The 16,123-nt window shown below is 31.7% G+C and overlaps 1 protein-coding gene across 4 annotated transcripts in view; it reads right to left on the bottom strand.

The window, feature by feature from the left end:
* Positions 1 to 6,346, bottom strand: part of LOC106464845 (synaptotagmin-1-like) — a 38,992-nt gene extending 32,646 nt beyond the window's left edge. For 3 of the 4 annotated variants that reach the window (XR_002611940.1, XM_013925011.2, XM_013925025.2), the window contains exons 1-2: positions 6,196 to 6,346; positions 1,257 to 1,479 (exon numbers count right to left, since the gene is read on the bottom strand). Coding sequence is in view for 3 of the 4 variants with exons in the window: in XM_013925011.2 (XP_013780465.1) it covers positions 1,257 to 1,461 (205 nt within the window). In the remaining variant the exon portion in view is untranslated. The remainder of the gene's footprint in view (positions 1 to 1,256; positions 1,480 to 6,195) is intronic. The other variant, XM_022393160.1, reaches the window with a different exon arrangement.
* Between the last annotated feature and the right edge of the window lie 9,777 nt (positions 6,347 to 16,123).

The raw sequence follows: 16,123 nt of genomic DNA, 5'->3' as shown, positions 1-16,123 counted from the left end.
GTAACTATGACTCTCTTAAGGGAGCCAAATGCCTCGTCATCTAATTAGTGAGGCGCATGAATGGATTAACGAGATTCCCACTGTCCCTATCTACTATCTAGCGAAACCACAGCCAAGGGAACAGGCTAGGAGAAATCAGAGAAATTATGCTTGAATGTGTTATTTCTATTTGTCATCCACATATCTGTTATAATAAATATATTTGAATTCTTCCGAACAATCATCCATCCAACATTTTTCATAACAACAAAGAAACAGATTAGCCAGTACTGGTGCTGATCCAGATCTCATAGTAATTTCGTACATCTGATCACAAATCTCTTGATTAAACACAAAAATGCGATTGTATTGTAACTAAGTCCAATAACTTTAAAAAAACTGATACGTACAACTAAACATTCCTTTAATTTGACAGACAAAATTGTTGAATTCTAACACTGTTTACAAATATAGATGTAATTCTAGGCATATAGGTTTTATTATTACAACCTTAGAATCCAGAATTAGCGAAAACACTAATTTAAGATCAGTAAAGTAGTCAAGGACAAAACAACATCAAATGTACTATATAATCTTACAAGAAAGCAGATAGCAGTTATAAAGTACGTTCTTGAGGTTTGTAAACTCTCTTTGGTTTTACGTAATTCCAAACAAGTTAACATCAGTGTCATACACGTACATATACTTGTAGCAAAATTAAAACAAACATTATATCTTCATATTATTGATCTAGGCTATTGTATAAATTCTGTAGTGTCGTGATACTTAGTATATCACTGAAATTTGTATATACAAAATGAGATTCCTGAATCCTACCTCTTTTTAAAAGTTTGAACGTAAAAATTATTTCTTGATATTCTATTAACATGAGATACATTATATAATAGATTATGTTTTGTTGTTTAGAACACTAGGTCCCAAACTTGGGTACGCGAGACGTTCTAGGGGAGTCTCGGCACGTGTAGAAATATTCTCTTTAAAACTTCTCAGACAAATTCATCTTTCAACGATAATTTTATTTATTGCAGAGTGGTTATTATTTAAATTTTCTATTAAATCATTAGATCGAAGTTTTCATTATGGGATCTTAAAAGTTTCGAAACCCCTTGTTTAGAACATATTTCCCTCTTATAATCTTAGAAGATTATAATTAGACCTTTAATTCTACACAGTTACGATCAACTTTTATTAGTTTATTTCTGCTATTTACCATAATGTTATATCAGTATTAGAATATCTAACTCATGAACACTTACGGTGTGTTTTATCCATAATTTCATGGAGCATCTTCTCGCCAATATTTTCCTCAGGTGTAGCGGTAGTGTAGACTCCTTCTACGGTTGTTCCTTCATCGTCTTTCGCCATAGCTACAGCCCGGATCGCTGAGTGTATTCCGGATTCTTCTGCAGAAGACTTCCGCAAACGGACGAGTAATTCGTCTATGGATCCGACACGTGACATCTTGACAGTGCTCTATAACTGAGAATGAAACAAGAATAATTTGATCAAAGATTACATAATATTTGAGATTAACCGAATGTGATTAACTGTTTGTTTTGTCACTTCCCAACAATGTGCAAGACAATATAACTTACCTATATTTTTACCTAAGATACATGTAAAACTTTTGTATTTTACCTCTTCTTACCAAGCCTTACTAGTATTTACAGTCGAAATATTTTTACCATTATTTCCTAACAAAAAGTTACGTTAAACAAAGGTAATAGTTTGTTTGTTTGAAGTTAAGCACGAAGCTATACAATGGGCTATCTGTGCTCTGCCCACCACGGGTATCGAAACCCGGTTTCTAATGTTATAAGTCCGCAGACATACCACTGGGGGCAAGGTAAAGGTATCTTAACTTATTAGCAACCACTGCTCATAGAATAACACTGGGTAAGAGATACCAACACAAGAAGAGGTCCAACAGATCTGATTATATAAATGGTGATAAGTGAAAGCTTCAACATTTTGAGCTGTTTTGATTTTAAGCTTAGCATGAATTATGACATTTATTTCTTTTTAGTGTATTAAATAAAATAATATTAATGACTATATTTTGCAAAGTTTTAACTGAGAAAATAAGAAATGAAAGCGAAGCTACTCGGTTTTAAAGAAAGTAAGTATTTTAAACATCATATATTTTTTACTTGGTTGGTGATCGTATTCGGATCGCTATCATTTCGTGCTTTGATAATTCTCGCAAACTGACACCTTAGAAATGTATGACAACGACATATTAATAATTATTAGATATCCCCGATTAATGATGTAAAGGTGTGTAATGGGAAATTTAATAAAGTTGGGTTTCGCGGGGTTTAGTGAAGTAATTGAATTATGCGAGATATTGTAAGTCTTCACTTCAGTATATGTATTACTATTCATATGTATATACATATTACAGTTTTTCTTCACATACTTTGAAGTACTAAAAAGTAAAGTTGTTCTTTAAAACATGTTTTGTAAAATATCAAATAAAAGTGCTAAAACTTTGAGGATAAGTCACATTTAAATATAAAATGAATGCAGACATATCGTGAACAGAGTAGTTTATAGACACTTCATGAATTATTGGCGAGCATTCATTTCTAATCCCACTTCAAAGTAGAACATGAGCTCAATTAACTCACAACTTCCTTCCAACGTTTGTGCTATATTTGTGCCATCGAATGACACAGCGGCAAGTCTGAAGACGCATAACGCTAACAATGAGGTTTCGATACCTGTGGTTGGCATAGCAAAGATAGCTTTGCGCTTAACAACAAAGTTTTGTTTCTTTCATCATTTTTATAATACAAAGTGGTTACATTCCTTCAGAAGTGTTACTTTACTCAAGAAATGGATCTATAAAATACAAGCGCATTTTATATAGGTAAGGTGCACGCGTATTTTATATAGTTAAGTCATAAGCATATTGGTATTTTACGAAATATCTAAGGCCTTATTCTACTACATTTCTTTTATAATTTGTTATTTCAGTTTACCATAAACATTAGATTTTCTAAAAGCTAAACAATATATGAATTATCCTTGCGTAATAACAAATGCATTCTCTCCAGCAAAATAGCTGCTGAGTTATTATAATAATGCTATACTCTGGTATTAGCCACTTCAGTAATATATCTTCACGTGATAACCGTAAACTATCAAAATTCGCATTTTTAGAAGGAAACGTCAGAGGACTGAGTTAAATTGAAGTGTGCGCTAACTACTGGCAATTATATGATTAGGAGATTTTCATAAGAAACTATTTAAAATATGCTCTACTTGTAAGCCTCATTCTATGTAACTGGAAAAGTTGTCCTTAAATTTAACAAAGACTGCAAACTATAACTTTTGAAATGCATCATGCAATCAGCAGAGTCGTTATGCTATCAAAGAATTACGTCACACTCAATTCTATGTCAAATCAAGACGGCATGACGAAGAATAAAGTAAAAGCTACAAGTGAATACAAAGTTATATAATCTTCACTCAAAGTCTCAGTTAATTAGATATTCGCACAAGGAGTACACTAATACTAATAATCAGTTACGTAAACATAATTAATTACAAACAGCTTTTACTCCTCAATATTGTTTGCTATGTGATCACGTGTTGTTCCTAAGCGTTACATATGTTACTGTTTAAAAACTGTTGGAAAACGCCAAATATCCTACAAAGCATATCGAAAGGTGATCACTTCAAAACGCTGAACATTAAAAAAACTTAATAGATCTTTTATTTCCTGTATATATTTAAATGAACGCGGAATCTATTGCACCATAAGCTGATGTGTCAACTTTAGAAGTTATTTTTCACGCTAATGCACACATTATGATTTTCTCACTTCTCTTTACTTAGTGAGTAATTCGTTTTGCTCATTTTACTAAAGCTGAATTTTCGCAAGTAATAACTAGTTTTAGTTGAAAATCCTTGAAATGCTAAATCTCTCCTACGAATGATCAAATTTTAGTAACAGTGATTTTTCTAGAGCTCTTACTTTTCTCTCCATCTACTTGTTATCTTATTGCATAAAACAGCAATAAAACACATTTGCAAAATAATTATACACAAGTATGTTCAATTTACTGATCAAAGTATAATTTCGGAAAAAAAACGTTTTGAAAACCAAAATTACGAAACGAACGTCAATATTTATATCTAGACATTTAATGAAACAAAAACACATATGCGTATATTTTACTTCTTTTTATTTTCAATCTATTCACAAGCATATTTTCTACGTACTTAATCAGCTATTTACATAGATTTTTATTTCGTACGTCTTTTCTAATCACCTACCTATACATTAATTAGTTTCCTTTACTCTTGTACATTCCATTTTGCCATATGTACGCGCACCTGTTTTTGCGATAATTTCTATAAATGCAGCTTTACCTGACCTAGATATAGGCTTGCATAACCCTAATCCCCTAGTTACCAGTATGATAATAAAGGATGCATGTTGTTGCCATCACTTACTCCCTAATTATCATTAAGTTAATAAGTAACAGGTATAACACAACACTACCGTAACTAGTTCATATTAAGAGGCACAGGTTACGTAGTTTGAAGTATTAATGATAATAACAAAATAATGTCAAATATAGTTTAAACTTATGTGAAAATAAAATGTTACATTTTCATACACATTTGTATTATTTTGCTAATCGACAAGACTTGATGATCAGAGAAGTTTGGGGTATAACGGCTCATCCATACATTTAGGTTTCACGGCATTGCAGCAGCTGTGCACTCAAGCCATCGTTCAATACTTGTTATACTAAATTTGATAACTACCTGAAATCCTGCTTGTATTTACCAAGGTAGAATTTGATGCTGTAACATAATAATTCAGTCACTGAATTTTCAGACCATGAATGTAACACCTATATTGAACTAATTATATAAAAAGTGAAGATTGTTTCACTTCTTAAATGTTGACTCAGCTTTCGAATAGCAAACTTAGTTCGATAGCGTTTCCAAAATTGTTAAAACAGTCCATTTTATTGTTTTTAATTTAACATAACATCTTTTACGGAGTTGATTAAGCCAAGTAAAATATGTATTTACGTAACTTAAAAGTAGATAAAATCATATTTCAGGTTCCTTTACAGATTTCCTTTGGCAATAAATGTTAATCAACTCTCAGAGCATTGTTTTTATTTTAGGTTTTAAAAAATATGTTCTAATAAAGATTTTTAATCACATACGTACTGAATTATTGTTTGGTTTCGTACTTTATATTAATTGGTGAAAATTGATGTCACTTGAATAATGTTTTCATTAAATGTTTACCTTGTACAAAGTCGAGATTTTTGTGAATATAGTTTCTTAAATGGAAATAGTGAAGCAATTTGTGATAAACCCTCAATGTTTATATTTAAATATGGTTAGGCCTATGAGTATGAAGTTAATATACTATTACTTGGCTTACCTATATAAATATTAGATGATATGATGAAAAAATTATGAAAGAAATAGTAACCTTTAAAATACATTATTTTCACAGGATACTTGCCACTCATCTAATTTAAAATTTAATTTCACAAAACATATAATTCGTTTTTGTTTTGTTTTTCAATAATCAAATCTTAGTTTGCTCATTAGACTTATTTCCTTCAAATTCTATGTCCTTCTATATGTCAAAGATGTTATGTTTAAAAATTAATTAAATTATGTTACTTAGTTCATATTATTTTAGTGTACAATAGTTAACCTCGCGAGGAGTACTTGGAATACTTTTCGATAGCTATAACAAGTTTGATTATGAACAATACTAACTGATACTGATAGCATATAGAACTCGTTAGTCTCGAAAACACATATATAAATATTTTCAATACAATAAGTACAAACTTTCGCTTAGAAAGTACTTTATCTGTCAATGTTAAAGCTAACGTTCGCGCGTTGCCAAAGTTAAATAAGAACATAGTATTAAAAAACATAATATATTCTTTGTATAACCAGAATCGCCACTTCACGTCTTTACAACAACCATCCATTAGCTCAACTTCCGGTCAATTAGTTTCCTAATGAGAATTGTGTTTGCCGTGAAACCAACACCAATGGCGTCACTACACACGTTCCTGGCTTCTGTCGAGATATCAGACTTGTCTGGCGCATGTGTAATTGAACAGATAGAACATATGGCTGCTTTCTCAACAGATTTTAAATACATATAATGTAGGTAAATGGAAATATTATACTTACGGCCATGAAGAAAAATCTCTAAAAAACTTTGCAGTTTAGTACAATATGATCGCTGAACAAAGAACCTTTCACAAAGTGGAGTAAGCTGCTTTACCTGTCGTGGACTCGTTCGTAAGTCATCAACGTGTATTAAACCACTGCTCTGAGCTGCGTAGCCGTAGACCTTTCGTTTAATCAGTAGGTTCAACCATTAGGTAGGCAGGGGTAGAGGGCTCTCTATACATATATATACTATGTGCACTTGTTATAAAAAAACAGGACTGTAGTTTTAGTTTCAGTATTATAGCTCACGAAACTCAACACTTATGTTTACACTACTGTGAAACACAAAACCTAGTGCACTAATCTGAAGCGACGTACAAATATGTGTGTGTATCTGTGCATGACTATTCCATATCCATCAGATAATTATTATATGTATAAAAGTTACAAACACATGCTATTTAATTTATATTAATTAAAACTAATAATATTACATTAACACTCACATAAAAAACACGGGTATAAATATGAAATTATCATTCAGTCCTTTTATGTGAAATATGTTAATATACGAAAAAAAAGTTTCCTCTGTAAGCTAAAGCAATGTTTGCAGAAAGACTTCACAATAAAACACATACAAAAAATCTCAATGTTACTGCCCCAAAAGTAGTTATTTCTCCATTCTGACAGTTTCTGAAGTTTTCACGATTACCCACAATTCATGAAAACAAACGCTTTTGCAACTTTGCATCTCAAAAAATATATACATTTATATATATATATATATATATAATATTCTTAAACCTCAAAAGCAAAGGCGTTTGACCCATATTATAGTACCTGTTCAGGATTAAAGTAATTGTGTGAAATTTTTGAACATGATAATTTAATACTATGGTTTTAAACGGCGAAAGCCAGCGCAGCAATGAAGCCAACAGACTTAATACTCTTATTCATTTTAATCAAGGACGAGTAAATGGTTTAGAAATAACAATTTCATATTGAAACTCTTACAATCTTACTAAACAACAACTGATGAAGACTCGAAACTCACTCATTTGTGAATAGGTTTTTATGTCCACCAACTTATGGCTATAGTATAGAATGTGAATAGGTTTTTATGTCCACCAACTTACGGCTATAGTATAGAATGTGAATAGGTTTTTATGTCCACCAACTTACGGCTGTAGTATAGAATGTGAATAGGTTTTTATGTTCCACCAACTTACGGCTGTAGTATAGAACTAGAGGCTCGCTACATAAGAAAACATTGATAAGATATTCTTATTCAATATCGGTGGCCTCCTGGGTAAACCACGTTGGATCTATGTTAACATCTCGCGGTATGTTTAAGTATTCAGGCTTTATCATTTGTTTCTTTGGAGGCACCTATGCTGATAGAAAACTTTCCATTGTGAGCCAAGCTGTGATTACTGTACTAGTCAGTATGATTCAGAGCAACAAACGTAGGCTTAGTTATTTTCAGCAAATTGTGCGGGTGATTATTATATACTCGATATCCGAGATATCACTGAACTAACGTATCCCGACTAATAAATGACACGTGAAAAACAAAAAAAATATTTTTGTATAAACAGTGAATTATCTACATTACAATATGTTTGAAGCTTTAGATGCCCAAATTGAAACCTCATACCAAAGTGAAGATTACAATTATCACTCAGAAATAGGAGAGGAAATTTAGTGTATTAGGACTTCCTTTTAAAAACCCAGTTACACCATTATTTTTTCGCAATAATAATCTGGACTTAGTGGGATATATACTCCACGAGATTATAGAAGGTTTCTATTTTGATAATAGCTCACTCACAAATGCTGGGATGGAACTACGTAGGCGAAAGCCATCGAGCTATTAGTGGTTAGACTAACCAGCCACTTTATTAGTACCTTGCCTAAAAACTAGTTGTACAACCTGTCGCTGAGATAATAGCCTGACCATTTGGCATAACATACAAATTTCAGGGATGTGACTCTTTAGATTGTATTTCATTCGTCAAGTAAAATCTCCAACTAGTTTAAAGGTTTCGAAATGGATTATGACGACAAACGTGATGTTCATGAAAAAGTTGCTCAATCAGTTTGAGATCCAGTGACAGTACAAATCAAGAAAGATGTTTGTTATCATTTTATGTTTCAAAAACAAATAGAAAAATTTCCAATGTTCAGCATCGTATAAAAATCACTATTATATTAAAAACATAATGTCTTCTTTGGATTATTTCCGCACACATTTATCTAAGCATGATCCACAATAATCTGTTTTTGATAGTTGTAAAACAAATTATTGTTACGGGTATATTTAAATCATTATCATTTACTTTAACAGGTTATTTTATATTATTATCGATACAATAAACATGAAAGACAAGTAAAAACACTGAGAGAGAAACCTAAATTAATACTTAAAACACAACCAAGTAAAGAATAAAACTGTGTTTAAGTAACATACTTAATACAGAAAAAATACACAAACAAGAATATTTAAAGATGAGATAAAAAGTCAAACTAAAGTTTTATGTACTCAAATTGTATTTTGTATTTGTTCTAATTCAGTCATGGATCTCGCTATGTTCTTTTGTTGTTCGAGTACAAGAACTCTGTATGTGTTCTGTATCTATTCAAATCATACGAAGCTAATCACTGTGATCTTCTAGTGGTTTGGGCTTAAGTGAGCGTATAAGCTTAGTTAGTGAGTCTCATTGTGTTCTGTATTTTTTCTATATCTGAACTTAGTAAATTAATCCAAATGTGTTCTGCACATTGTGTTCGAGTATATGAATCTAGTGCACGAATATCACTTTGTTTTGCAAATATTCTAACATAGATCTTAGTCGATGAATCTAACTACGCTTGTAATTATTCGAATATATAAAATTAGTTAAAAGGTCTATTTTCTATAGTTGTTCAAGTACAAGAATTTATTCATCGTAACCCAATGTGTGTTTAGTCGTACAAACATGTTATTAATTTAGACAATGGATCTCAGTGTGTTATGTTTGTTAATTCGAGTACATAATATTAGTCTATGAGATGTCTTTGTATTCTATATATATTTGACTATATGAATATATACAATCATCTCACTGAGTTTTGTAGTAATCTAAGAAAATAAACTTAGTTAATGGATCTCCATACGATTTGTAGTTGTTTGAGTTTATGAACTTAGTTAATGGATTTCACATGTTCTGTATTTGTTAAGTTTATGAACTTAAATTCGATGACGAGGAACCCACTTTGAGACTAATAATGGTTGGAGACGGCTTGAATGGGTAATGAAGAAAAACTTTAATATAAGTTTAACATAACAGCAAATGTACAACGTTTCGACAAGGTTTTGTCATCATCAGATTTATGAACTTAGTTAATGGATTTCACATGTTCTGTATTTGTTTAAGTTTATGAACTTAGTTAATGGATTTCCCATGTTCTGTATTTGTTTAAGTTTATGAACTTAGTTAATGGATTTCCCATGTTCTGTATTTGTTTAAGTTTATGAACTTAGTTAATGGATTTCCCATGTTCTGTAATTGTTTAAGTTTATGAACTTAGTTAGTGTATAAAAATGTAATTATCTGAGAATATGAACTTAATTTAATTAATGGGTCTCGCTGTACGTTGTAGTTATTCGTATATTATACCCTAAATTATTTGTGAAATGATAGATATATCCCAGTAATATCAGTTGTAAGTTACAAATCTAATGTAATCCAAATACTTCCCATGACCTCTTTTACATATGTGGATTGAAACTGCATGTAGCATGAAAATAAATTTCTTATCGTCATGCGGCTATTAAAAATTAGTTCACTCGTGGATCGGCGGTACGTTTATGGACTTACAACGCTAATATCCTGGATTCGATTCTCGACGATAACAGAGCAGAAAGAGCCTATCGTGTAGCTTTGCTTTTAGACAGCAACAAATATTAAGATAAAATTTAGTTCAATATGAAATGCAGGAAATAATATGTATACGTTTGAATAGATTGTGTCAAAATATCTAATATTTTTATAAGCATTTTGTATTCTGGCCTGAACGGCATTTTTTGAGTTAGCTGAGCTAAACAGTTACGTTTAAGACCTTTGGGATTCAGTTATAGCCGTCTCTAATATTGAACTACTGACCAGTTTGCTTTGAACCGAATAAAATTGGATTGACTGTTATTATTTTAATGTATTTACAGCTGAAAATGTGGAGTCTCTTCAATGGTATCGTGGTGAGAAACCATGGACGCAGCCTAGAACGCTAACCACTAGGCCACATTTCAAACATTTACTATGTATTTGAAGGACTACCTCAACAAATTTTATAAACTTTAAAACTTATTCCTTTGCGTTTTTTTTTTTTTTGTATCTTCAGAAATTAAGTAAAATAAAGACAATAAAATATCTCAACTAAAAAGTATTATTTTCATTATATTAGTTTTATGTAAAATATATAAACATCATATATTATGTGCATTTTGCTATACATACAAGGTAAGACAAAAAATAACAGCCTCACTTTCCCAGACGGTCTTAGAAAAAGTGTCGACAACTTTGCTAAATATGTGATAATATAATAACATAAATGGATGTAATGTTATTTAATGTAAACACATAGAAATAAGATTGTAATTCGTGTCTTAAACTTAGGGCAAATACCACTTTCTATATTTAATTTTTACTGTTAAAAAGTTTGGACATTAATTAGCTAAAACATGTTTTTGTTTTTACGTCAAATATACGTATAATATTATTTCTAAAATCCCGCGCATATTTTACACTCATTTAATACAAACTGAATTTCTAATGAAAACTTCTTGCTAGTCTCTATTAACATTAAAATACAGTTTTGACCAATCAACCTAAATCTGAATTAAAGAGTATACAGAAATGTCGTGCGCTCTTCGTTACGTAGCAATACACCTAAGGAGATCGCAAAGACGCCTTTAACTCATCTAGTATGTGTGTTAATGTTCTAAACATGTTAAAAATTGAGGTTTGATAAAATCCTTCCATTTCCTTGGTTTTGGATAAAATTAATTACGCTTAGCAATTAATTTTTGAAATTTCTTAGTTAATGACAAAAACACTGAAAACCTTATACATTTGAAAAACGTTGGTTATATTACATAAACGATTATTATTATAACATTACAAAGGTTTATTAAATAAAACAGGAGCAGCTATTAAATCAACAAAGTAACAGTTAGCAATTTTGTAAATAAATAAAGATGATAACTTGCCGAAAATTATTCACATTTGTAAATAAGAATAAAGTTGAGTATGTATCAAAGATGAGCCATCTGCGCATAAGATTGTAGCTTATGTTACTGCATCATTATAACTAGTTATAGTACTCGACGATTTACCAGCAAATGACCTCTCCTTTCATAGAAATAAAACAAGACTTAACAGCATCTTTCTGATGTATCATCAGAGATACTAAAATTAGAAAGTGAAACTAGAACAAACTTTAACAGAAACCGAACGTCAAGTTGTGTTCCTTTATGTTGTTGAGAGCTAACTATACTGAAAGTAATACTAGATCAATTTTGTTATTACTTAATTTTCTAAAATTCATTATTTGAATCTTTGTAAGCAAGAACGATAAATTCCTAATATTGTGTGTGTGAGATTTTTTAATCAGATTTAACTAAATCTGAATCCAAATGAAAACGTCTCCATTAGTGAGGACCACAAATATGGTTGCATCAAGGTAGAAAACTCATGGATGTTCTTATCGACGCGTGGTGGCTTTAATTACAATTGATCTATTCCGCCCACGTAAGACCTTGGCGTGAAGACAAATGTGCATACGTGCTTGAGTATGCGTTTTGAGCAATAACAATTCGTTTTAAAAAAAATACATTTTTCTCACCGTCGTTCTCAGTCCGCCATATCAAACAGTAGAACCACTATTGACTATATGTATTTGTTTTCCATAAGAGAGCTTCATTAAACTATCCTAAAAGTTTTAACAATAGATTATACTCACTGTGTGATTTTAGCTTGAAACGAAACCCGTAATGTAATTTTACATATTTAGCCTGACACCTCAGACCACTAAAGTTGAGAAACGCTTGAAGATGTGTGGGCATGGTTGTTATGGTAACCGTTTTTTTTGTGTGTGTGTTAAATTACAAATGCCATGTGGTAACGACTTGAGAATTCTTTGGTCAGTTTCACGTAGGTGTTAAACGTAGTAAAAAAGTAAAATTCTAACATGGATTGTTTACTGATATGTTGCCTTCTGTTGTTATTATTTATTGCAATAAATAAATTCAAACATAAAAAATGTGTGGGAATTAAAATAGCTGGCGTTATTAATCATAAAATTTAAGATGAATAACTATTTGATGTTTTACTCAAAAGCACGAACGTAACTTTATGTTCTTCAATTTAAACTTCTTATTTGCTAAAGACCCTACTCCCAATAGCATAGCGGTATGTCCGTAGACTTACAAAGCTAGAAATCGGATTTCGATATCCGTGGTGGGCACAGCACAGATAGTCCAATGTGTAATTTGTGCTCAAACTACAAACAATCAGTCAATCAAGCTAATGCCCCCTAGTGAATCAGTAGTAAGCCTGGAGGCTTACGAAGCTAAAAATCGGATTTCAATACCCGTGATGGGCAAGTCGCAAATACAGTCTTAACCAAAACGTTTGCATACTGTTCTATATTGATGTATTGTCTGCATGCATGGTGTAGTTATTGAGTAAATGCCCGAGTAGGTAGTGTATCATCGGACAAACATGTATGAGTTACTATTCTGGTGTGTATAAATTGTTTTGAGCATTTCCTCATCAAAATACACTTGTTTTGTATAAAACATTGTGATTTTGGTATAATCGTTTTCGATACAGATCAACGGTTTGTTCAGACAATTTGTACTTAGTGTAAAATTCATGCCTCGTCACGTGACAGAAGTTATAAGGTATCAGATTGTACGACTGTCCAGAAATGGCATGAAGCAAACGGACATTGCCAGAACAGTAGGGTACCCTCAGTGTACTGTATCCAAAATCCTGAAACTTCATCGAACTACAGGAAAAGTTGTTCCAGGAAAATCAACTGGTAGACGCCGAAAGACTACTGCCCGTGATGACCGTGTTTTGATCAGGTTAACGTCAAGATCGAAAAAAAGTCTTGCAACACTTTACGACTGGAATGAAATGGATATGCAGAAAAACAGTGAATCAAAGACTGGCCAAACAAGGTTATTTTGCAAGAAGTGCTATATGCAAATCGATATTAACCAGAATTCATCGTTTTACTTGGGTAAGACAGCATGCTAACTTGCAGTTATGGCACTGGCGACATGTCACCTTTTCAAATAGATCCTATTTTTAAAGCTGATGGTAGAATTCGTGTTCGTCGTTTGCCTGGAGAACAGATGAGGGAAGACGGTCTTTCCCACAAAGAACACACAGGAGGTGGTGCAGTACATATTTTGGCAGCTATTCATCATGGGGGAAAAACTGTTATTCAAAGCCTCCATGGAAACGCCAATGGCGCCTCCTACTAACATCACATGGAAACGATACTTCTGCCATATGCTAGGGCAAGGTTTAGCAATAACTGTGTGTTGCAGAGTAATAATGCCACTGCCCACAGTACGCGTCTTGTACAGGATTATCTCGACCAGGAGAACGTTATAAGATTGGCATAGCCAACAAAGTCTCCAGATTGTAATCCCATTGAAAATTGTTGGGCAAAACTTAGCCGAAAAATTGCTAATCACGACCCTAAACCAGCTACTGTAGCTGAGTTGCAACGCCTTCTAGTGACAAATTGGGATGAAATCACGGTGGAGAACACCAATAACCTCATCGACAGCATGCCACGTCACCTTGCAAAGTTTATTAGACTACAAGAAGGAACAACCAACGACTGAATTGTTAATATGAACTGATATAAGGTTACAGACGCTATTTATAATAATTTGATTTTATATTTTGTCATTATGTGTGTTTTGGTAAGGTTTTGTTGTGATAGGTGAAATGCTGAATTATACAACTTACTACGCTGTTTGCTGTTCTAATAAATCGTTCATGATGTCCATGGAACCTGTTTCATTATACAAATTACATATATAGATATATAACAAGAATTTCTCAGTTTGACAGCGCTAAGTGTATTTGTATTCCATCTTAATAATAATGATCTTATTTGTTACAAAATATGCAAACATTTTGGCCAAGATTGTAACTCATTGTGCAGCTTTATGCTTTAAAACAGCCAAACTAAAACTTATTTGCTAAATAATATTACCCGTGAAACCTTGAAAATAGAAATTTATGTTAGTAATTATGAAGGAGAAAATGAAATAAAATAAGTTTTTCACCTATCAGTTAAAAGTTGTTTGTAAAAATATAGACAAAAAAAATCTTTAGATGTATACGTATGTATATATATGTGTGTGTGTGTGTGTATTGAGAGAAAGAAATGTAGTTGATTTAATGCTCTATTTTTCCTTACAACTAAAAACTGCATTGTCCTAGCCAAACATAAGAAAATATGTCTCAGTGTGTATTTGAATATATGCTGTCAGTGGCGTTCTTTGACTTCGGGTAATAACCATCGCTATCAGGGGCCATAGACGATAACAAACGCGAAGGAAAATAAGATAATATTCTTGCAAATCAATAACGCCTGTAACGTAATATGGTAAGGGTGTAACTGAACATTACTAGTCCTAATACTACACAATAGGTGTGAAGAAACAACACCAATATCGTTGCTTGTTAGATCCTCTACATTCACCGTTGAGATTTGGAGGACTGACATTCTAAATTGTTACTGAACAATATGATGAGATGACTTACGTTTAAGTTAAATTTAGTTTAAAAATAATATTTTAAAAGCATCTAAACAAGTTAACATTATATCAGTGTTCAGTGGTAAAAACCAGTTTTTTTATGATACCAAATATATTATCTGAAAGGCTTGTTTCTAAAACGTTGATCATGTATTAACCTTGTTTAACTTCTCGAAGTTAAAAGCTCACAAGATCGTGTTTAAAAACTACATGCATTTGATGTATTTTGCAACCTTAAAATTTAAACAGATTGTTGTTGGTTTATACTAGTCTCTTCTACCTGTGTCTTTCTAGCAAAATATATAGTTTTTGATATGTTTCATATGATTGAGTTACATAACGACTTATAATATATAGAGTAATAAGCACAACAAAATCAGTATTATTATGATTTTCTTCTTTCTGGGTAATGGGAGTTTAATTGAAAGCAGACCGTATTTTTTTTCACAGTTCGATCACGAATAAGGACAAAAACTGCAGACAACAACTGTAATGCTCGATAACTTTTTATTATTGGATGCCGTGAAATTTGATAGCGAAAAATAAAATAAAACCTTTCAAATTGAGTTGTGGATCAGGCATGACATAATAAATGTTAAATGTTTCTATCCACGAAGCCACTGACATAGCAAAATGTCAAAAATGTATAGTAAATTAATGCTAATAGGTTCGATGCATTTCAAGTTGGAAAACTTAACTATCAATGTGTTATTTAAAAGTTACCATTATTACGTATTAGAATTTTAAATGGTCCAAAATTGAGTTAACTGATGATTTAAATTTAGTAGTTCAATTGTACTTTGGATTTAGTATTTAAATAAATGCCGATATATAGTCAGTTTATGATATTTGCCAACAAAATTGATACACAGTTTTCTTTTTTAACACAAATACGTTTTAATATACACACAACAGTACAATTTACAATAACAATTATTACAAATAGTTATTACAAACAAAGATTTATAAACAAAAGTTTCACAAACTTACAAACAATGATTTATAAACAAAAGTTTCACATACTTACACACAATATAAAGTTTTCTTTCTAGTCTGGAACTTCCTTGATATCTTATCGAGGGTTTACGATGAGCGAGTTAATTATGAATTAATGTAGAT

Source organism: Limulus polyphemus, unplaced genomic scaffold, assembly GCF_000517525.1.
Source record: "Limulus polyphemus unplaced genomic scaffold, Limulus_polyphemus-2.1.2 Scaffold63, whole genome shotgun sequence".
In the NCBI taxonomy this organism is placed as follows: Eukaryota; Metazoa; Arthropoda; class Merostomata; order Xiphosura; family Limulidae; genus Limulus; species Limulus polyphemus.
The sequence above is the reverse complement of the archived record's forward strand: the minus strand, read 5'-3'. Positions and strand labels throughout refer to the sequence as shown.